The 26,275-nt window shown below is 29.1% G+C and overlaps 1 protein-coding gene across 2 annotated transcripts in view; it reads left to right on the plus strand.

The window, feature by feature from the left end:
* The window catches only part of LOC125064302, a 47,883-nt gene extending 22,160 nt beyond the window's left edge, over positions 1–25,723 (plus strand). For both annotated transcript variants that reach the window (XM_047671266.1, XM_047671267.1), the window contains one exon: positions 23,607–25,723. In XM_047671266.1, the coding sequence (XP_047527222.1) occupies positions 23,668–24,126 (459 nt within the window). In that variant the 5' untranslated portion in view covers positions 23,607–23,667 and the 3' untranslated portion in view covers positions 24,127–25,723. The remainder of the gene's footprint in view (positions 1–23,606) is intronic.
* The last annotated feature ends 552 nt before the right edge of the window (positions 25,724–26,275 follow it).

Genomic DNA, 26,275 nt, shown 5'->3' on the forward strand with positions numbered 1-26,275 from the left:
ATATTGTAAAATACACTAAATAGGCGTCGATATTTTTAATAAAAATTCAAATTGAAAAGGAATGATTTTAAACATCTCGAATGTCACAGGCGATGCTTTACTTAAAACATTTACTTGGTTGAGATTTTAATAAACATTTTCATATTTAAACTTTTTTACGCAGATTTGATAAGGTAAACTTTAAAAGAAATCTTACTTTAGTGATTAATTGATTAAAATGATGGCAATAAATCGTTGTAAATTATTCCTCTCTGCTAAATGTATAAAAAAATCTTAGCATTAAGTGAGGTCATTATTATTAGCGGCCAACGACCCTTTTAGATATAACGTACTAAAAAAATTAAGAAACTTTAGCACTGAGCCTGATTTACAAATTTTTAATTTGAAAATACGTTCTCGACATATTCATTTTTAAAGTATATATATTTATTTAGAACTCATAAATTTAAGCTGGATTTATACTAAACATATATATTTATATATATATATATATATATATATATTTATATATATATATATATATATATATATATATATATATATATATAAAAAGAAAGAAAAGACCCTGAAGTATAGTTTAAGATCTGTTATTAAGCTTAAAAATTCCAGATACAGTGTGTACTTAAAAAAACCTTCGTCCGTAACTTAACCGCAAGGTTGTTTCTAAGCTCACCTTTCAGACCATCTTCGCATCGCATCGCTCGCAGTGCCCTGGTCGAGACAATGAATTTAATTATTCATGTAAATGGAGCAAGGGTACATTCTTATTTAAAACTTGGCCAATTTTATTCGAATAAAATTAAAATATTTCATGAAAAGTTGCCTCGAAACACTTCAATCGCAGGGTCGAATGTTATTGACTAACAAATTTGCGGTTTTAGTATGAAGTTTTAAGAATTCTGCTTTGTTAAAACGTTGATCTTTATATATTATACGTAATAATAAGGAAATTTCTTGTAAAAATATGACAAGTTTGCAACTAAAGTGCTCCTGAGAAATGTTATACCCTTATTTAGTTATCTCAACGAGTTCGGATATGATCGGAGCCTCGAGATTCAAATAAAAGTAATGTCAAAACTGATATGAGACACGAAACACAAATTCACGCTGCCAGATGATCAAAGTATTTTCGTTTAAGATTATTATCGAGGACTGAAGTAAATTCTAGGAATAAGACCACTAATCGTATTTATACTAAAGTCAGATTTGTATTAAACGAGTATTAAGAAGTTAAGACGCTAATAATAACTAGAAATATTTATAAATATTGTTATATAAATTTCTTTATCTCGATCCAATTATATAAAATTAAAATGAACAAAAATTATTTATTAATATATATTGCAGAAAACTAGCCCTTTAATTAACAGCCTAGACATTTTACTAAACGGCGCCGTGCAACCCACATCTTGAATAACATTCGCCAATACATCTTCCATTGATAGTATAGGCTTATTTGCTTTAATCTCCTGAAAATAAAAATAATAACACAGGTAAGGTGAAACAGATTATTTAAAAATATTATAATTAAAAATTTAACACATTATTAGTATATCTACGTTGACATTATTGTCACATGAGAACATTCAAAAGTTTCACTACGTGCTTGATGAAAATGACCACAATCGGAAATTTCTATAATTTTTGGTTATCTAGAAGACTGAAAGATATTCTGAAAATGTGTGTTACTTCGTAAAAAAACTACGTAAAGTGTCAGGTTGGTCACCTCGTTCAAATAGTTTAATTTATGTCGATGTATTTAATAATTGTAAATTAATTTTACATAGTGGCTACAAAAGGGGAGGTTCTTGATCTCATTAATTCATACCTAAATCAAAGAACTCAACAAGATTCCATAAATGGAATAAAGTATTTCGGGTTTGGCTAAAAGTCGGCGTTCCACAATGTGCAAATTCCACAAAACCTTATGTTTTTTTTTTATATACATTAAATGATCTCAATTGGGATGTTTTTTTTAATCGTATTGGAGTCATAGGTTGGTGGTCTACCGGACTACATTTATTCGGTATCATTTTTAATTTAATATACATAGTAAGCTAGACAGGTAAGCGCCACTTGATGGTAAGTGGTCACCACTGCCCATAGACTGGTACTTGTACTTGGTACTGTAAGTAATATTAATAGTTTCTCATATTCCCAATGCTCTACCAACCTTGAGAACTAAGATGCTATGTCTCTATTGCATTTTGTTACACTAGCTCACTCACCCTTCAAACAGGAACACAATAGCACACAGTATTGTTTTTTGGCGTAAGAACATATTATGATGAGTGGGTGGTTTCTACCCAGATGGGCTTGCCCAATGCCCTACCACCAAGTATGAGGAATGTATCCTCCTATGATAACCTTATGAGGGTATTTTCAAAAGGCAATTATTACAACATTATATTTTTAAAATATCTACTTCAGATTACAGGCTGCAGTGAAATACTCGCATGTTATCTTTAGAAAAAACAGCAATTAACATTGATGTTACTGTTTTTATACATTTTGATTCTTTATTAATATGGTAAACATTGGAGTAACTATTCAGAATTTGTTTAAAAAAATTTAAACAGTTTTTTGTTCATTATTAAAATTAATTTATTAAATCTATTCTATTCAAATCAAGGCAGTTAATCCAATATCACCGGAGGTTAGCATAATGCGCAGTAAATAATAAAGTGTGCCCAAATGTGTTCACAAAAAAAAACCTTGCTGTATTGTATACACATTTTCACTGGCACTGAAGTGTAAGCACTGACAACTGATTTTTTTTAAAAAACCAATGGAAAGGCCTGATCTATCTTTGAACCAAGAATATAAGGATATGGGCCTTACAAGCTAGCCCCTAGACCGAAGAATTACCTAGTCGTGATTAAGATTATACCCTACATGATGCGTGTGATTTCTCTAATGAAAGAGTAACGAATGACGTACAAATTGCCGGTCCTTCTCGATAAAAATTACCATCCAAACACTCAGTTCGGTACAACATGGGTTAAGTTTATTTTATGTTTGCTTAAATTTATTTTGTAAAATTATAAATAAAAAAATCTTGTAAGAGCTTATTTGAATAATAACTTTTAATTTTAAAACATTATGTCTATCTAACCAATTTCGAACCACGACTAATCGTTATTATTAAAAAAAAATGGACGAGGTTTGCGAATCGCAAACCGGTTAGCATAAGGTCATGATCCGAGTTCGCCAGACAATTAGATTATTCGCTTCCTTTTAATATAAAGTTTTATTTATGTACCTTTGAATATTGGCTAGGTCTGTTTAATTTACAAATAAGGCTATTATAACTTGTTTATAATATAATCATTACATTATTTACATTGATACCAACCTTCTATGTTAGCGGATTTCCCTTGCTCTTTTTTTATGGTAATATTATTTTTTTAAGTTTGAAGTTAGTATAATCGGCACTTGACTTAGTTACTTTTATTTATTATTATAGTTTATTAAATATTTATCGAAATTTCTTCGTTTTTAAATATTATATTTTTTTATGTGGGTAATTGTTTGAAATTAATAAGTAAGTTTAATATTTTTTATGGAATAAATATACTTAAAGGATTTTGAGTTTGAGATTTCGAGATCTTAATTATCAGTTTAATATAAAAAAAATTCTACAACTTCATGTTGAAAAATTGAATAAAACTAAATTATAAATCAAAAAAAAAATCATAAACATTTCACATAGCCCGACTGTAAAAAAGTTTTATGATAATAAATCGTTTGTGCTGTCAACAAACGTACAATTAATTCAGGCAACTAGGACATCTCCAAAAGGATTTATACAACGAGTTTGTTCTTATAACCGTTGCCATTCCGTCCTAACTCCCACATATGTCTCTACATCATTTAAAGTACGCTAGTTAAACGTATTGTACATGCTGTGACTTAAATATTTTGTCATAAAATTAGTTTTATGCATGGTCCAAAATGTTAAAAATTATGGTTTAAATAAATAAACGGCGTACTAACGGCATAATAACCTACCTATGTAAATTTCATATTTGTGAATTAAAAAAATGTAAGTACAGCTTACTTAGAAATTGCAATATGGCTGCTATTTGTCCACCATGTTGGCTATATATATTAATTTAAAAAAAGGTAAAGCATCATGCGAAAATAGGAGTCGGAATTATTTACTGTCTAACAAAATAAAATTCGAAGCATTATTTAGCAACTAATCATAATTTAGGTACTATTTCCTTATTTGTACTGCTGCTCTTATTCTATTGTAAGAATTAAAAAATAAAAAACGTTGTTATATGCCCGAATGAATACCATATCTAATGTTATCATTTATACTTATTTCGAAATACATAGAAGTAGTATATAATCACCTCTCGATGAAAACATAAGATTTACGATATAAACAATTTATATCTTGCTTTCCCAATACCTGCCAATTATTTAGTCCTCTGCCATTCCACTTTTTTAAAATAACGTGTAAAACAAAATCATTATCTAGTAATCACGTCGATTGGTAAACCATAAACTAGTAATCACTAATTAATAAAACCACGAATAGCTTCTTTTGTTATTCCCAGACATTAGCTTCATTCCATCAGGTTTAAATATATACACCACATATATTGGCCTACTATTTCTCGCTAAGCCGTTTATGTGCATTGCGTTTTATAGGATTGGTACGGATCTAATGTTGACTCAATCACGACATTGTCACGCCTTAGCTTCTAATAGCTCAATTCATACAAAAGACATTTAAAACTTTTTAAATGGAAAATTAGCTGTGTATTCGCAGTAAATTAAGTAGTTTAAATATCTAAGTCTCGCATCAAATAATGTCTTTGGTCTTAAATCGAGGTAATGACGTAAATTAATGTGAAAAAAAGTAAAAACTTATTGTTTTTTTTGTTTCAAAAACCTTTCACGAATACATTACATGATGATGAATGTTGAAGTGGAATGTTTGTTTTTTTTTTACACAGATACATACATACTTTTATACTTTACCTGTACCTGTAGTATATTATTGGTCTTTCAAAATAATTATCCATGTAAATCTAATCTCACATTCTAAATAGAGCTTTTATGATATTGGGGAATACAAATAAGTTTTTTATTAAAAGAAAAGTAATGAAAATAAAGAAAATGGAAAACAAAATAGTTCATAATAATAAGATGGTGTACTGTTACATCAATTTTTTGAAATAAATTTTGCTCTTAATAGAGCTTGACGTTGTCGTTTGAATGTTTGACGGAAAAATCATTATCCTGTTGAGGCCACGTTTTTAAATACTAACAAGAGATTTTTATTTTAACATGAAATTGCGGTCCTCTTAAAAAACTTACTCCTTGCCAAACTACTAGTCATAGGTTCGCTGTTACCATTTATTCAAAAGCCCGCTCTAGATTCAGACGCTGGCTAGGTTCCAAGGCAATTTCTTTAAAAATTCAAAAACAAACGAGCTTAAACCACTTAGTATTGAACCTAAACAGAACCTATGTACTTGTCCTGATCTTACACATAATTTACTAGATACCTAGAAGAGAATAGATCTATATAGTTTCATGAAAGACCTATATTAAAATAATTTTGGAGTAAAATAAAACTCTTTAAATTGAATATTTATTGCACTTTAAGGACCAGGACTCTCGACTGCATAGAGTCAGTAACTCTTTTGTGGGGCAATGTATACGCTTCTACAACAGGATCCCAGAAAGCGTTCAAAATGCTTCTGTTGCGAAATTTAAAAAAATTGTTAAGGAACGCTTGTGTGCGAAAGGTTACTATACAATTAGTGAATTTATGTTTGATAGCACACCTTGGGAATGAAACGATCGCCTCCTGGCTGTTTCTACTCATATATAATTATGTATATAATTAATTTGACGTAAAAAAAAAAAAAGTCCCGCTGAGTTTCTTTCGCCGGTTCTTCTCAGGTCAGGGTGTTTTCTTTTCCGAACCGGTGGTAGTGTTTAACTTGACAATCAATAAGAAAGTGTAATACTTCTATATTGAATAAAGGAATTTGAGTTTGAGTTTGAGTTTGAGTTTGAGTTTGCACTTCTTTACGAAACTGCAAATAAATAATCAATATAAAACGAGCCTTACTTTAGTCGCATATGATTATTTCCTATCGCAAAATCAGTTTTTTAAACCTGACGGCCATGCTCGATACCACCACCACGTAGTACCACGCGCTCATTGGTCAAAGCCATTTGAACACGCATCTTCTATTTCTTCTAGTTTCTTTCTGGCTTCTTTTCACCAAATCACTCCCATTGATTGCAGAAAAGCGAGAAGAAAGATGTTACACATAAAAATATATATATACATTATTAAGTCACATTTCCAACAAAAAAAATATGAAAGTACGCGATTACATGGTTGTGACACAGCGGATTTTGAACATGTTAATTGACTGATTAGATTGACTAGATAGGTCAGAATTGTAGTTAACAATATATTAATATTACATACACATAAGACTAGATAAAGAACAACCAAGTAACCAAGTTTTAATAGAAAAGAGACCTCTTACATTGCTTATAACAATAAAATAAAGCAATGCAAACACGTGAATGTTTATACTCCTTTTTACCACAAAAAATGTATTAACCTAACATCGATAGTTTAGATTTGTTGACCAAATCGGTTATCTGCATTATGTTTCCCAGAATAAGTTGGGTTATCCTCATTGTGTCTTGCAACTTCCTCGATAGTGTTCTTGAAAGCGATAATAAAAATATGATAAACACATTGGTGATGTGGTTGAATCTTTTTCTCATGTTTATCACGATTAAAATCCGTCATGTTTCTTAGGACTGTGTTGTTTTTCATATTGTATATTTATTAAATTTTGAAGTCGTTTTATATTATTAAATTAAAACTTTGTAATATGTTCTATTCGATTATGAGATCCTGAAGATTATTATATTTTTTATATATTTGAAAAATAGATACAAAATATTTAGAATGAGAACACGTTAATTTTAACCACAGAATAAACCCGTTAAAGTATCTCTAAATAACCATGTGCCTATTTATTATATACTTATTATATATCATTATCGGTTGTGAAGTAACAAAACCTTCATATTATATCGGTTGAGTGAGACATTTACAGACTGTAACAGTTATTGAGGGAATAGATCGAAACCATTTAAAAAAGTTTTTAAGTTTTTGGATCACTTATAATTTACTTCCTTATTTAATAAATTATATTAAATGTGAAGAAAAAAACAGAAGAAATGAAAAAAAAATATTAGTGAAACTTGGAATTTTTAAAAACCTTGCCAAAACTGCCAGCAATATAAGGAAAATCAAGCTTTTAAATTCACAAGGAAAACCGAGCTACGGTTGGTAAAAAAAAGTTAAGTACCTGCGAAGAAGGTAAAGAGTCTAGCATAAATCAAGTGTAAACGCATGAAAACCCATGTAAATTGTTTTATTACACGCAATTTTTACTTCATTGTTGCTGTACTGAATTTTTTGCTACAATATATATCAAGTATCCTTCTGTTCTCAAAAACTTTAGTCTAATTTCTGAACAAGTCATTGTTACTAAGTTTATGGACCCCATTGTTGCAAATTCAATTGTTTTTCAAGTTGCAAAAGGTATTTAGAAAAATTTAATTACTTGAAGCTTTTCTCTGAAAAAATTAAATTAGTCCCGAGAGAGGACATTATGAAAAGTCGCAAATTTACCTTGGCATTTGAGGGAAAATAAAAGTCTCGACATCTTTAAACGAGAGATTACAAACAATAAAAAAAAATTATACTTACTTCATTTAAATGTACAAGTCTCTAGTTTTACTAACAAAATAGAGTTTTGAGTTTTTTTAAGATTCTAATAAACATTTATTAAAATAACATTTTCGTGTAAATAAACTATTTATTTACAAACTATTCTTTTTATCAATTCGTTTAATTTTTACTTTAATTTGGATTACGTTTCATATTTTAACCCTGTTAATTATTAACGAAATAAAACGTTATCAAAGAATATAATAATCATTTTTATTATTTTTCCTTTTTCTTCTATCAATATACATATTTATATTAAAAATAAAATTTCTATTTTGACAAATTAAAACCGTTTCTTTACACATAAGTGACGTTACGTTAAGTGAAGCGTAGGCCCTAAGTGGAAAAGCACGAATATTTTTTAAAAACACCGCAGGATCATGTGTTTTTATTTTATGATAGAATATATGATAGTTTATAACACGGACTCCAGACTCGCGTGATTCACAGTGTGAATTCATGCCGCGATTTTCCCGCGAAGTCAGAGTGAACAACATAGCCCTTCAAGCTCGCCATCTTTGACAGCTTTTGTTTAATTCAACGTCCTGAACTAACACAATATGCGCTGAAATATTTGCTTCTGTTACATCCGTGACGCTGTTTGCTTTGTCTAATATACTCTGTTGTTAGTTCGGTGTTAACATACCCAAAAATATCTTGAATAACATTTATATTTCAATATTGGGTTTAATTACTTTCGTCGACTAATAGAAATTTATACGGCATTATAATAGTAATATCAAATATTTTGTCAAGGCTTGACGATGATCACTATATTCAAAATAATGTGAATTTGCTTCAAACTTTAATTTTGAGAAAATCAATAATATAATATTGCCACAGTTTGTTCACATACAATTTGTGGTTAACATATATGGTTTAAAATATATGTATGATTATTATATATCTGTTATAGTAATGTTAAATCTTCCCAAATAAACGCGAACGGAAACAACGATTTTCCTACATACACTAAATAATTATACCATAAGCATATTTCGAAAGTGTTTCGCATTATGTATTAAAATATGAGTATTCCATGAATCTGGAATGAAATATAACAAAGGAGTAAATATTTACATTATAAGATAAACAGATCTTGATATTACCAAAACTGACATACTATTAACCACACTTATCGATAATTTGTATCGTTTTGTTTAGTTTAACTACTTAAGAACTACTTTCTACGTAAAAATGTTAATATATTTTATTTATTTGGAATTCATTGAAATTATATAAATGATTGCTTGGGTATAGACGTTAATCTAATAGAAATTAATATTAGTTTTATATTCAATTCCAAAAGAATAACTATTCATTAAATATAATGACTGCCGGTCTCCAATTCATAGTTCTGATATCCTATCATGATTTCTCTTAAGCAAATTTGGTCACGAAATTCAATTCAAGAGCTTCAACAGAGCGAGATTACATCACACGCTTCCGCCACTTTTAGCTGAGTAAAGTTATAATTTAATTTAATTTATGGTAATTTCAACTTTATTACAACAATTAAAGACTCAATTCACAATTCGCAAATATATTTCGTAGCTTCGTGACTGGTTTCTAGACAATCGCAATAAATACATTGAAATATATTTCTTTAAAGTTAGGAAACACTAAAGACGAGAAGTTTTTGTCGCATACAATGACAAAATATAGTTTCAATTGAAATGTTACAAACAACAGTCATTATTATTATTAAATAATGTAGTTTTGATTTAAAATTAAGTAATAGTAGATGAATATTATTGAATAGTAGATATTTTATTATATATAGAATATTTTATTTATTTTTTACAATTTACATTGCACCTGCTTCCTTATAAATAGATAATTTTAAAGAAAAGTCTTTGATTTTAAATTTACCCGGTTGTATATATTTAAGGATTTCTTATAGCTTTCCTAAAAATATTTAATTGCAAATATGATATAAAAGACAGTTTATAAGCAAATGGTAAATGAAGGTTGCGATGATATAAAAACTGACACGCAATAAAGTCGTCAATTTTATTAGACATTTATATAGATAGTAAGGTAACGCTACACTTTGCCGGCTTTACCAGAAAAATAACAAAATATGTATTTTTGAAAATATCACTAACGTTAGCGTAAAACATAATGTTTAAATTCATGTTATTTTATATTTGAAACTTGTTATAAACTTATTTTACAGTTTATAACAAAATTTGGGAAATATTCTTATTATATTACTGTTTACACGTTAAATTGCCTACAACCCAAACTAAACTTGGTTCTATATGGGAATCGTTTAAATTTTTAAACGTATCGAATTTTTTATCGTAGGGATATTAAGTACTTATTTAAAATAATTCATAATAAAAGAAAACTGATTAATCGTAACATATAGTTTATGTTTAAAAATACAGATAAGAAAAAATAATATGTTGCCAATTTTTATTCCATGACTTTAACATCCAAAAAAAAACCTATTTGTGTATAGTTCTAGAAAGAAAAGATTTTGACTTACACAATTCCCCTAACACATTTGACACAGACAAGTGTAGAGCAGGCATAAAAGTATAAAGCCAGTGAAAACAACAACAGCTGCATTTCTTGCTCACTTTCACTGATAGATTAGTCTTTTTCTCGACATGAATGGGTAATACTTATCAGTTATCTGATAGATAGTGTTTAACTGTTTTCTAGCAATTCCGATACCATTTAATTTGTTTGAAGGCGTCTTTGTTTACAAAGACATTTGATCCCTTTCTCTTTCTAAGCTAACGTATTGATTTTGAGCCATAGTGTGCTCATCTATGCTCATCCAATTGATAATTGGAAACTACAATTCATGCTATGAACGGTATCACTTGCACATACAAATTTCATTATTTAAAAACCGTGAATACACTACTCGCCTCAAATTATTAAGAAAATATAATAGTTTGTATTAGAGCGTTATGAAATTTCCGTTTTAATAAAAAAAAAACATATTATTTATTAATATTTAATGGAAGTTCATCGATCCTTTTGCTATAGAGATCGCCGCGCTACGTCAAGAAATGAAAACTCATTAAAAGAGTTTTTCTGCCTGATTGGTTTTGAGATTTTTTCCATGTAAAATAATATCTATATTGCCAAAAAAATGGAAATCAGTTCAAGCAATGTTTGATGAGTATGGAGGCGGCCTCTATAACGGCCCCTTGTTGGACAACGAGCTTCTTCATCATCATTTGCAGTTCTTCACAGTACACATCTGCAGTAATTGTTGTGCCAGATCCCTAAATGTTGCAAGAAAAAAATGATTTTTATGATATTGACATCCTTGCTTTAGTAAAATTATTTGATTTTCTAATAATAGTAGTAATGCCTTATAATAACTTAATGTTGATCATAACTAGCCAGCTTCAATATTTTCGTCAGAAGAGGTGATTTGGATTTAAAGATGATGTTGCAGTTTGGCAACTTCTACATTGACTGCGCAAAAATAGAAACACTTGCAACTTGTAAGAGAACTTAAATTATTATTATAAAACAAAACCTTGTTATAAAATATTACTTCGTAATTGTAGAACAATGACAAACATTTATAATTAGGTATCTAACTACAGAACATCAACTTATAGTTTGAGTATAATTAATTATTATGTTATTTTTTAATAATTGACGGTGGCGTTTTGTATATTATTTTATTAACGAACAAATAAATAGTAAAACAGTATTCATTTACGTAAATACAATAGCAGAAAAATAGCATAAAGATACCCTGATTAAATGACATATAAGTCGAAATAAACAGATATGTATACAGTTACAAGAAATTATAGTTTAATATCTATATTACAATAACGATAAATGATGCTAGGAGCTCTACATCCGCATTTTGATAAATTTTGTAATTATATCGCTTGCTAAAAAATAATAACTGCTGGTATGGAATGGAGTATTATTAAACCGATTCTCTATAGTACGCTTACAGACATACGTTAAATAAAAAATAAAATCACACGGATTTATTTAATCCCCCACATTTGTATTATGTATAACCGCGATCTTGAGCCACTATATTTTTATATCTAGGTAATGAGAAAAGACTAGGCAGGAAATATCTACGAGATTGACTACTTCCGATGCAATGCACTTACTAGCAGCTACGTGATCTATTCCAGAATGATGCTGGCACGTAAGATATTCAAGTGACTATTGCAATTTTATTTTATATGGGAAATAACGACAATCTTGACTGTTACAATAATTTTTCTTATAAGTAACATAAGGAAACAGACTTATCTAAAAGTTATTACGTTATGTTACATTAAGAATTAACTTGACTTTTGTGTACAGCTTCCTATATTCCTATACGAAAAAAACAACGCATGGTGACGCATGTAATAAGAACAAAGCAAAAGAAAAAAATAAAAATATTACTCAATAAAATTAAAACTGCTATCGAGTGTATGAATGAAACTACATTCAAGTTAAAATCTGAGATATAAATTGGTTTATTACATTTGGTCATTTTAACTAACGTAAAAGAAAAATCTTATATAGCAATTACCATTAAGAAATAAATGAACAATTTAATTTTAATAAAGCACGTATGACGCGCCTGCGCAGCGATGACTTCACGCAGTCGTGATTGATGAGTCGGAAAGAAAAATCCGTTACCAACAAAGAAGCAGTGCCTCTCACACAGATAAACTAGCAGCATTACCAGTTATTATGTGGCTTTATTAAAACTAAATGAAAAAGATAAACATATTATTGTCAATCATTTACTAAAATTGCATTTGCTGACAGTTAAAAAAAGTGCTTATATTATGTTATCAAAGTATTATGCGTATTAGTTTTTTGTTAAAATATATTTTTTAAATATAATTTATTAAGTAATTGACGTTTTTTTTTATTTTTTTCAGTTAGTACCTCTCCTCTGCTCTAGCTCGCGATGAGTCCGAAAATACCTACTAGCTAGTTTTCAAAATATTGAGTTTTTTCACTCCAAATCAAAAGACGACTAAAACAAGCACAAATTATGCAATAATAATAGTTTTAGTTTAATTAAATGAAAAAAAAACACAATATTTCTTACTTTAATAATTAATTTATTATTAAATAAAAACTACACAACTCAACTACAACAAATTCATTTGTTAAAACGTTTTAACACTCAGCATTTACGAAACTTTTTAAAAGTGATATTGTAATTTTAAAAATCGAAAACGTTAGGAACAAAGCTGTTTCTCACGAGTTTTATCTGTGAATCTCAGGAAGAATTCGGACTTACATTAGATGTCGTAGTTAGATAGTTGACGCTTCCGACTGACATCAGTCGTGACATTGGGAATGTGAGAAACTTAGGATTAGGTTTAGGTAATCGTGTATTTTATTACGTTTAAGCTATGTATACGAGCGGTGATGGCGCAGTGAGTAGAAATGAATGTTGACAAAACATCGCAAGTTCAAAACTGGGAAACACCAATAAATACACGTGTCGGATAAAACTCTACCACTAAATCCGCCAACCCGTAGGTACTATAGTATAATCGTTTGCCTAGTGAGACAGTTACGCATTGTTATTTTACTTTGATTTTATTATGTTTAATCTATTTTATTTTTTTAATATAATAGAGAAATAATTTGTCTTAAGACTTACGAATCATAATTTAATATAAATAAAAGCAATATAAATTATATTATACCGATAAAAGTAAAGTATATAAAGGAATCGGAAAAATCGATTTAATTTGACAGTGCCTTACTTAAATATGCTACTTATTGTATATTATACTTTATTATACAAAACTAAAAAAAAATCCAAATTTTCATAGGTACTGCAATCCGTCCTAGTGGGAACATCCACATCGATTATATAAATATATATATGAACATGAGAATTCATAATTAAATTGTAAATCAGTGATGTCTGTAAATTAAATAAAAAATCTTTGAAAATGTAAGATGTTATATCGATGTTATCGATGCCGTCTTTGTTATACTAATTATGTAGACTGAGGCGCGATAATTTGTGAGCTCATGCATAGATCACTCAGCCTCGGGCAATCATATATGTTATTTAAGAAAAACTGGTTTTTACGATTATTAAACTTCCAATTAAGTTAAAAATTTACATACAATGAACTGCATAATAAATAAAATTAGTACTTAACATACGTAGCAAAAAGTTATACGCAATAATGATATTTTATGATTATTTTTTTGTTAAACGTAATAATGTAAAATCGCTAGCTGTATTATTTACTGTAACCGGACCGCCTTGTTTGAAATACAGCGTATTTGCGTAATTAATTTTAAATCAAAACATGGCATACTTAAAACACGTGTGCTATTAAGTAGTTTTAGATAAAATAATAACATAATTGCTCTATACGCCTGTAGTAACTACTATAACTCTAATACATATTTAAGTGATATTTGCAAGATTTACTTGGTGTTAGGGTTGTACCACCCTCCAGACCTATTATAAATTACCTAATTATTATAATATTCTACCACCAAAGAGAACTTAGTATTGATGTGTTCCGGTTTGAAATATGAGTGAGCTAGTGTAAATACAAACCCTACAGATTGGCGATGAGAAAAATTGGTTAATATTTCTTACAGTGTCAATGTCTATGGTCAATCGTGACCACGCACCATAAGGGGCCTTTTACCGAGTGTGGCTATTGATTTAAAATTAAAAATGATACCGAGTACATGAACAAACCTTTACAAAAAAAATATTATTCTGGACTTTTTTTTAATTCTATTGTGTTCCACATTCATCATAATATACAATATATGCCTTGACACAACGATACACTATAAAATTAACATTAAAACGTAGTACGAAGTATCATTGGTACATAATGAGCATAAAACAGCAATTAAAACGGTCGGGTGGCTGTAAACTCGCTTATCTGATTGTACCGCTCCGAATTATGAAGAAACAGTCGAGGTTGTGAGATAACGACGAATATAACAACGAACAATAATACACCGTCAAATATAATTTTCACTACGACGTATTTTCACACGAAATGTTATATCACTTGGTTGACAATCTGAATTGACCATGACTGGTGTGTGTTAGCATTTTTTGATCATTAACATTATATTAGATTATAGGATGCTTAATATTCAAGTACGAGTTCTAGAGCGTGTCCTTATATGATATTAATTATTATAAATGCTAAAATCAGTTTATTTGTTACGCTTTCATATCTAATTCACAGGATCATCATGAAATATTACATACATAACACCGGGCATTCGCCCCTCCCCATAGCTAACGCGGACGACGACGACGCCGCGGGCGCAAACTAGTTTTCAATATTTTCGCAATCTATAGTAATAAAACTACTGACTGAGAAAAGTCATGTGTAATGACTTTTCTTTCTGAAATACAGACGGCATAATATAAATTTATTATGCGGTTGCTAGTATATTATTACGATATTTTCGTGGACGATATGAATTGTTTTGAATTATTACAACAATGTATAAAATAATAAAATAAAAATTAATAATTAAAATCATTAACTACTCAAAATGCAAGACGTAACTATAATAATAACACCATGCTATTTACGCTCTGTTAATTTTTCCATATAAATTAATGATAACAGGATAACTTAATTACTTTACCGCTAGACATTATTGACAACGAACTTTATTCTTTTAACCTACTAAGTTTACTAATTTAAATTATTAATTCATTATATTCTTAAAGATAAAAAAATCTTTCCTATGTTATAAATCGAAAGTAATTTATGTTTTTCAACTAAAATATATCGTAATATTAAACATTTTTTGTCGTAATGAAAACATACATTTACATCATTATTTATTTAAAATATTTTTATATAGATTATTTACTATTTTTAATATTGATTATAATAATCTCTGACAACCCTGAAAGCCGGTATCGGATTGCATTCAAATGGTCAAAACGCACCAACATTTATATACAACAACAAGAATTCATAACACACACTAAATCGTTTCTAAAACAGTTGCACCCAATTCAAATATTAGTAAAGTTTATACTTTGCAAATAACTTCGTGCCAAATATGAGCAAAGTTTATTTTTGCAAATAACTTTTACCTACTATTATTATTTATGAAAAATAAAGACATTGTGGTTATAATCACACGGCGGGCCTTGGGTGTTTTGCGCAATCCATGAACAGTGGTTAAGTAACTATTATCCAACTGACTCGTGGGAATCATCGCACATTGGCAGTTGGCACATTGGCATCTAGAATCGACAGGAAAATCTAAAGTTCAGCTCGCTTTGTTGAATTTGTTAAAAGAACTATAAACAGTTTTTTATACTCAAGTAAACTCTTTTATGTAAATGATAAATTCCAAGCAACAGCCTGTAATCATTCATTTTAGAAAGTACACTAGTCATTTCATTTATATGTTAATCGTATAATTATGTTATAAACATTTACAGAGCTATTATAATCGTTTTCAAATAGTAAATGTACAACGACGTTTTATTAAATTTCCTTGCATCTTAAATAATATATCAAATTATAAATATCACCTATGTGAAAAAATTTAAGAAATAGGTTCCATGGAACGTCATTTTTTCTATCCATAGTAACTGCACACTCACTGTCTATAAAAAATTTGTACAAATGTTTGAAGTAATGGCAGTATCATTTATTCTCACGAAACTGTACATACAATTGTCTTATGTTGATAGGTAAATATAATCAATCAAAAATATATTAATAAAATTATTGACACAATTAAATATATGGTATAATATATTACAAAATATTTTTAAACAAAGGAACGATTAGTAAAATATTTTTAAAACTAAAAATATAATAACAATTTGCAATAATATATTAAATAATATATTATTTTGTATAAAATTGTTTAATTAAAATAATTATTTTCATGTTTCATAATTAACATAACATAACACACAACAAACATAATTTTATAAATAGTATAATTGTCAACCTGAAATAATTAATAAATAATCTATTTTCGTATGAATAATATACAGTAATAACTAAAAGAATCGCTGAAACTCCATTGCACTTATCTATCACATCAGGAACTTCACGTTGACGAAGCCGCAGGCGGGCGCAAGGTAATGTTTCCATTAGTTGATTGCGTGCTGGAGATGGAATGCTCATCAAATAGAGAGCCAACATCATGTACCAGTAACGTAGCCTACTACTTCCGTAGCTCTTATTACTAATGTAATAAAGATGACTTTGTAATAAATTTATTTAACTCCTGCAATTCCTCTAAGTAGCGGTAGGGCTTATCATCTAAAAGTGCTTATTACATTTATGATTTAGACTTGTCTATTTATAATCCTTATGCTTATTATTAAAATGGTGACTTGTCGCCGATTTTATGTATAAATTGCTAAATACTATAAGCATATAAAGTTGAAGATTATACCTGAAAAATTAAATTTTCTAAGTTCATGGTCATTCATGGAAATGAAATAGTTGTGTAGCCATGCAAAATAAACTAATTTCACACAAATGGACAGGCAGCATTTATTTACAATAGTAGCTATTTGCTATACAATAACTCAAATTAAATGAAGTAGAATTTTGTGAGTACTTTTGGTTCGAAATGTAGGTTCTACAGAGTGAAACACACAAAAAACTCAGTTGTTACTTTTTCCGACAATCAGCTACAGGTGTTATTAAATGCAATTACTGAATAATTACGTATCTTGCGAGGAAATCAAAGACTTCTAACTGCACGCTTTTTTATCGATATAGTCCTATATCATTATAAGTTTAATATACTATGAAAATATGCAAATTATAATCGACCAGTATCAATGTCAGTTTACCTGCAAGGGATGACCAATGACAATTCCACTGAAGCTTTGAATATTGATTCAAAGCTTACTATTGAGTAATGCCTAAAAAACTATCTTCTCAGTTACACTAAGATTTCTAATTTCCAATATTTACTGCAAGTGCTGTTGTTTTACATTTGAAAAAAAAATAATGAAGTATCATCAGCAAACATCACAATATTACAAATATCAAAGCAGGTCATAAAAATAGACAATGACCTAAAATGTATTGAATTGAGCCTGTTTATTGAAACTTGTTAATATTATTTAAAAATAATAAAATGTATACCTATTATCTATGCAATAATTAAATAGATAATAGTAATAAACAAAGGTGGAGAAAGGTTTGTTTACCTTATACTCCCGCGCATACGAGTTGCATATAAATGAAGGAACAATAAGAGAGCGAGTGTATACGCAATTTCCGGTATGGCCAGGCGCCGTATCAGGCGACGTACGTCAGGGTGACAAACGCCGCGTAGGGTGACTATATTTATATTATTTATACATTACAAACATTAAAAAAATATTAAATTATAACGAAACTGGGATGCTTTCTTAGGGCTAATAGTGAGACGTTTTAAGATATGCAATAATAATTGTTAATCATGTGTTCATCATCATTGTGTTTTCATGACGCTTCACAGTTAACAAACAAGAGTAGTCCACAAATCAATATGGCGTAAAGTGCATTAAGAACTATAATCGTCAATCAACAATTTAAAATTCGAGGCAAAATAATTTACTTGTTTTTAAATGAGATATTAGGCCAAACCAAGCGATGACAAAATCGTTGTACTAGAGCTTTTGTGACAAATCCTAATTTTGGTGTTATGTATTGTTGTTATTTTATACCGTAGTTTTTATGGTACTTCACACAATTATAGCAATAAAGAAATTATAAAGTCTTTTATTTATAGGTAATACTCTATTTTGATTTCAACGCATTATCATTTGATTTTTATGTATGAAAACTTTGTTATGAGTAGGTACATATTGTTTTAAATGTTTAATTGAGAATTTAGTAGGTATTATAAAAATATAATTTAAAAATATATTTAACAATTTGCCAAAAGGCATTCAGATACCGCAAATTAACAACATATATTGGAATGCATTCAAATTACAAGGAGCGCACATTCATTTCGCAAATGTTTGTAGTTAAAAAGAGTAATTTTTCTCGGCGCGTAGCGTTGCGCGCGATTATCAGGGCGCAACGTGGCAGCTAACACCTTTCTGCCCATTTGTAAAACGTAGACTACATCATACATTATTGCTGACATCAAATTGTGTGCGTATCGCAGATAGAGGCATGTTCCACATTGTATGGATAAAAAGAATCAGATTATATCACACGAAGGGAAACGGAGACAAGTCAGACAATAACAGTCAGTCCAATATTGCAGTGCAACGCATACAATGACATTGTTAAATAGAATGTCTTTTTTTTTACTTTTTAAATAATTAATGAAAATGTAAAGATAGCTAATTGGTCAATGATTTGTTTATTTCAAATTGGTAAAAAACATAGTAAAGAAGAGTGTTACGTACTAGCTGTATTAGATTGCTACGTGTCTAAATTTTAATATTAAGTTATATTTTTTTCATAACTCCGCAATATACCCATCAGTTTCCTTGGCGGTAGACTTTTGTGCAAGCCATTCAGTTTTTACTTTATAAAAATAAAGAAGAAAGAACAGCTGCTAATTGCTTTAACATTTTTACTTCTATAATAACTTTCTACAATTTAAATTACAATTTCAATTCTACAATTTTCTTTTGTATATGATTAACATATTTACTACTATACTGTATTCAATATAAGACAAAGTTCGGTATCCCGTTGTATTGTTTTAGTTGCATGTTTGTATATATAAAATAATTAATAATAATAAAATTTTAATATCTTATTTAAAACAAATACTCAGTAATATATATATTATAACATATTTTTAACATATAACAATATTTTTTTAAATAAGCACGTCTCCATTATTTATGCATAAGTGATCGTTTCCAGACTGGTTTAACCTATTCTTACGCTATCTTTTATGTTACATGCAGTTGAACAAACATTTTAAGTACATATATAAAATAATAAACGATATTGTCTTGTTAAGAAATATCTCCAAGGCCGCTTGTTCTTCGACTGACAATAAAATAAAATTTATACTTATGTAGCTCACATGCGTTTAATTTAAGTTATTTACTTATTTTTTTCTTTGTATATTTAAAATATATAGCTTGTTTTATAGGTTATTTGATTTTAAACATACATATATGTATAATACTCGATAGGTATGGGCAACCCGTCAAAAATACCTGCGCACAAAAGTACTTTTGACTGCTCTTCATACATGTAAAATTACAGTCTTAATTGTATCCAATAAAACATAAAAAATATTTTCATAACCAGCATCCGTTGATTTTTTTTATCGAAATAATTTATACAATTCTTTTTTAAAGAGAATGTTATATTTTGAAATCACAGACATATCCTCAGACTGTTTATGCAGGGATTAGGGAAGTAATGCTTCAGAACACCTGAAAGGGAACATCAGAACATATGTAAATCCTTTTTATCACGCTCAGGCTTTGTTAAATATGAATATGATTTCTAAAAATTACATCGCTTTGAAATTTACAATGCCTCCCTTCCGTTTTTACTTCTTTTGAACAAAAAGTTATACAATTCTGTTAGTATTTATTATTTTTCTTTTCAAAGTAAACATTTTTATGGCTTCATATTACTGAAAAATATCAATTTATCAAATATTATGCTACAATTTGTTTTGAAATATTTATCGGCTTGACGTAAATCTGTTTAATGCTATTTGTATAAAAATAATTCATGTAATCTACATTTTTACCTTTATTTTAATAATGTAGCTTAATTAATTTGATTTTAGATAATTGTTAATTGTTCGAATTTATTTTCGTTTATTTTATGAATACTGTAACCTTAACTTATTGATTTTCTAGAGATTCATAAGTCTTTACTTAAAATCAACAGATCGATTAATTGCAAGCAATTGCCTGACCTCCCAACCTATTACAGGTCTACGTAAATATCATGTGCACTTAGTTATATAACATCGCTGGAAGACCAGAAATATAGATAAACATTTAAAATCTACGAAAACATATTTGCTAACATTAGACTTCGAGTGACGTCATAGCCCAAAGATGGCTGCTCGAACGTGTGTTAGGTGAAGTGCGTTGACCCTGTGTCAATGTTAATGTCAGCTGTTAAATGGTTACCTAAGATGTATGGAGAGACTTTTATTGCATTCGTCGTCCGAACGTTTATGTGAGTTACAAAATAATAAAATGCCTTACGATCACATGTAGTACATGTATTACAACACATTGAATTGGTTTAGCCGAGTTATATAAGTTTAAGTAAAAACACCTCAAAAATTCAGTATTTTTAAACTTAATTTAAATATAGAACAAACTATTAAATTCTACTTCAAAAGTTGATAAAAACACGAATATAGAAAAAGATATATACAAACACAATACACTTACTCTTACTTACTCTACTCTTACTGTTACGAAAATGCACACACATATGAATACATACTCATGCATTTTTTTTCTCTCTCACACGGTATTATTAATTAATTTATTAAAGGATGGCACTGGCTTCTATAGTAAGGGTTGTAAGTTTTAAAAGCCTTTACTTCCAAATGATCATAAAAAAGCATAAACTTTATAGTATTACCGTTCCTTTTGTTCGTTTCCCTTCGTTTTTAAGTAATCTCGTTATAAGTATTTAAATTTACTTCTCCTAGCTGTTACAAATGTATTCAAATTTCAATCATGTCACATTCATAAGCTTAACGTAGGCGTAGTGTCTGATCGGCTCTAAATCTGATAATATATTACTATAATACCTGCTTTATTTTATGGACTATGTACGACTCAGTTTTTATGACCACTAACCAGAAATATCTACCGGTAAATCAATCAAGTAATAATAATACTTCCTATATTATTTGAAATTGACCGGATAAGTGCTAGAAAGTATTTATTATTTCGCAAACGATTTATAGGCGCATCGGCCTATATTTGTGCTATATTCATTCAAAATGTTATGAGGAGATTTCCATCCCTAACGCTTAGCAAATAGGACGAAAATTGCATGATATATTTTTAAGATGATTTGTACGAGTAAATGGTCGAAATAGTGAACGCATTGTTCGCTTGAGTCTAGAGAGAGGAGCCGACTCGTGCAGTGAAGCGCTCTTTATTACATTTTGAACACAATACGTACGGATGCTAGTAGATATATAGATAGTTAGGTACAGTCGCGTAAAGCGCTTGTTTCATGGTTGAACATGAATCACAAAGAACATGTTTTGAATTGTTCTCGACATTTTTGTATTAACATTTATGAGAGATGATGTAAACGGTCATCATAAACTTTGTGATCATTCTGAAGTATATTACATATATACTAATAAGAATACATTAAATGAAACTAAATCAAACTGCTCAACATATGTATAAATTTATAATTTTGCTAAAAACTATTCTATACTACTTACTATTCTTTCACGAAAAAAACAATGAACCGAATTTGATAAAATTTGGTATGCAACAAGCTTGGAAGGACATCGTCTTCTTTTTGATAATTGAAACCTGATGACAACACCGCGGAAGACAACTCGTAAAAGTTTTTTTTTTCTTAATAATAAATACCTTTCATTATTGATTAACATTTTTATTATTCCTTTACACATGTTTAAGTCATAATAATTATAAACATAAATAATATTAAATGAATATGAACAGTTGTGAGCATACTTGTCTTTTGAAGTCTTAAGGGAAGTTGTTGCAGCCACCGCACCGTCAGTAGTACCTACAGTCACGCTACGGAGCCTCCACTTACCCGCCATTATAATATACTGTATTTTGTTCCTTATCTGTTTTGACATGTAACTTAGGGTAATTTAAATCTCGAGAAATAAAGAATTCGTATTAACTTATTGTAATGGATTTGAAGAAATTAATAATAAATTGTATCGCTATTTTTTCTGGTAGCTTAGTATTTAAATATGTAGGTGTGTCTAATTTCCCAGTTTAAGTTTTATATTGTTAAAGCATTAAATCGATACATAGAAAATATATGAATATTTTACTCGTATCAAAAGTCTTGAAATGGAAAGTATTTAATGTAGATCAATTGCATCCAGATCATTCATTACAACGAGAACATTTAAAATTTAATATAATATAAGAAATGCTTATCTTATGCTATATAACGAATAAAAATAAAATTTTTGAAATAAAACTAGTTTTTAACGGATTTAATCGCGTATATTAATTATTTTAACATCCCGACGTTTCGAGCACTTTGCAGTGTTCGTGACCACGAATTTTATTTCAATGTGTAATAATCGCGAAAATCTAAGACAACATTAAATAAAATTTTTGTACATAAGTATTATGTACAGTGTTAATTACATATATCATTCCACAATAAAAAATAAGAGGTACAATGGTGAATATACGTGTATATTTAGGCAAAATGTTTTGCACTACTTTTGGCGACCTGTATTCAAAGATAATATTTCAATGGACATAATTATTATAATAGACATATATTATATTAATAGTTTTTTCGATAATACAGAAACCGCAGGCGACAATTAGTACATATTCAATATTAATACTCGTAATTCGCTTGTCACTTGTCAGTCTCGACAGCCGAAAAGGTGTTCTACAATGCTATTAATTATGCAAATTTTATTATTAGTTTATTATTATAGGAACCCATTCTTCTCCATTTTAACCATAATGCTAAAATTATGCTGTACATTAGCAATATATTATTATAGTTAGAAAATAAAATAAATGAAAAATAAAATAAATGTGCATACTATCGTATCTATTATATCTATAAATAATAAATATCGAATCAAAATTTAAATACATTTATTTAACGTTCTTCTCGTTAGTAGATGATTAATTCGTTATCTCTTTCTATTCCAGGTCCCATAATGAGGTGTTTGTGATCTTCTTACATTGGGCGTGATCGGCGCCAGCATACAAGATGACATCAGAGAGGGCAATCCCGCATTTGCGTGACATCTTCGGTCTGAACCAGCAGTACGATGGAAAGGCTTATGACGATAATGAGGATAAAACCAAAAAGTCGGTTAAAAAGAAGAAAGAGGACTACCGCACCTACGCTAATGGTGACGTAAAAACATTAGAGAGACACCTCAGCATGAAAAAGACCATACGAAAAAAGATTATGCGCGATCTGCAACAGGCGTTCGTTGAAGACCCTAATGAGTTTAAGGTCGAGAATACGAGTCCTGAAAAGTTGAAAGCGGAACTCAGTGCGGAAGCTGTAAAAATCGAAAAGAATGTGCGGAAGAATGATCCAACTTTCTTAGACATGCTTCGAGGCGAAACCAGAGGAGAGGAAACGAGGGAAGAGCAGCCGCCGGCAGAGAAGACTAGTTTCTGGCGGCGTCTTACCATGAAAAACAAGAACAAAAGATAAATTATTTATGGACGCCTATTACACTTTACTCCGTTTTTATAAATCTACTATTCTTAAACGTTGACTTTGTCGTAACTTCTTTGTTGTATTCAACCACGATTTTCTGGAAACGATAAAAAAAAACTTTGTTATCTCTGTCCGGCTTATGGCTACACTATCTTAACGTTTTTATCTGCGATATTTTGGACTTGAGATTAAATAAGTAAAACGATGCCAAATATGACAAAATGTATTGAAGTTGATATTAGTGAAGCGAATCTTGGTTTTTTAATTAATTGCTAGTATTCTTGGTACATTACTAATAATTAATCATAATATTTTGTTTTGATGTTAGGTAGATAATATTTCCTTCAATAATGAACTACTTATCAAATACTATTATTTGATAAAAGCTTACTTAATAAGGACAGTGTTTATTTAGGTTGAAGTTATATCTTCGTATTCTAAATTACATGGGATTCTACCTGATTTCAAATATTGTCTTTAGGCGCTTAAGAGCGTCTTCGATGGCACCGATCTTAAAGTCTAATGAACTTTTTATTATTTCAAAACCACAAAATTTAAATCAATACTGATATAGCAATGTATAAAGTAATAATAAAATTAGGTTTTCTATATTTTGAATGGAAAAATAATCTCCCATTAACTTAAGTCGTATTGAGCTGATAACTCAGTCGGACAGAGCAACACTTGAGCATATATGTATGTATGTATATATGTAGATTTCACATTTGCACATAAAGGAGTTATGTAATAAATATTAACGGACCTTTTTTAAAATGATGACGTTATCAAGAAAAGTCATTTATTTTGGATGTAAGCCTATTTATCTTTTAAATATCGGTTCTTAACAATGAAAAAAAATAGGTGCGTTTTATTAAAATAAATAAAATGTTAATTATATTACATTATATCTGTAAAATAAACATGTCTATTACGTAGGTTTATTAAGTAAATAAATATTGGCTCGTTTGCCCATTTTATATCGATATAAGACCATTTTATATGAATAACATTATACAATGTATTCGGTTTAATTATGAACGTACACGTTTACTCTAAATATCAATAAAAACAAAAAAAGTCTGGTATCAAATGTTTGTCATGATTAAGTTCAGGATAAGATTAGTATTCAATTTCGACCTCGGAGTAAAATGAAGACTGTTTTTCAAATAGTGTACATTATAAATTAGTATCATATCCATAATGTTTACATATTGACATTTTTGAAACATAATTTCTAATTGCTGCTCTAGTATTTAATCTTTTTACATCTGTTGTATCTATTTATATGTAATTAGAATGATATATGTAACAACTATCGCATAATATTTGTAAGGCGCTTATTTTTTAAATGAAAGTAACATGCTAAGGTTTTAAGACCTATCCTTAGTAACGGAGTAATGTGAAGAATATTATCGGCCATTGTTACTTATTATAAAAAAATGAAATCTCATTCTACATGTGATGTAAAATTAAGTCTTATAATTTACGTAGGTTTAAGTATTTCTTAAGTGGTATAATTATGTGAGGTAGTACGGCAATTCCTTGTTGTGACAGTTTATAACTATAATGCAATATAAAGTTTTACACATTTTGTGTGTGTTTATTTTTTTAGACTATGTACCTACATTTATTGGTAAAATCCTCATCCTCCTTCTGCGTATTTATTCTAGCAAAAACTTTTGTGCCTCATTATTATTAATAGATATCATTTCTATCTAGGCTATCAAATAAAATATTTAATTATATATACCTCTACAAGAATATAAGTATTAACGTTACTACTATCGGGTTACCGTCCCTTTAGAGTATGAAATTGACCTGAAGTATACATCCGCTAGACGGAAGCACAATACATTTACATTTTTGGAGGTACTTAACTACTTTACGAGATACTGCTTTATAGGGAATAATAAGTAGTAAGCGCCATCTATACTTCCAAAACTAAACTTCACTAAAGAATATGTTTTAGACCTATGGAAACTATTTGCGTGAAAAAATAAAATAATCATCTTGGTTAATTTAGACGTAGTCTTAATAAGTTACATTACGTTAGAACATTATGGTTCGTCCTCAAATTTTGTAACAAATAGCAAAACAAAGATAGAATACCTGGGAAAATATTTATCTAATCTTCACGAATGGT

This window comes from Vanessa atalanta, chromosome 5 (assembly GCF_905147765.1).
Source record: "Vanessa atalanta chromosome 5, ilVanAtal1.2, whole genome shotgun sequence".
NCBI lineage: Eukaryota > Metazoa > Arthropoda > Insecta > Lepidoptera > Nymphalidae > Vanessa > Vanessa atalanta.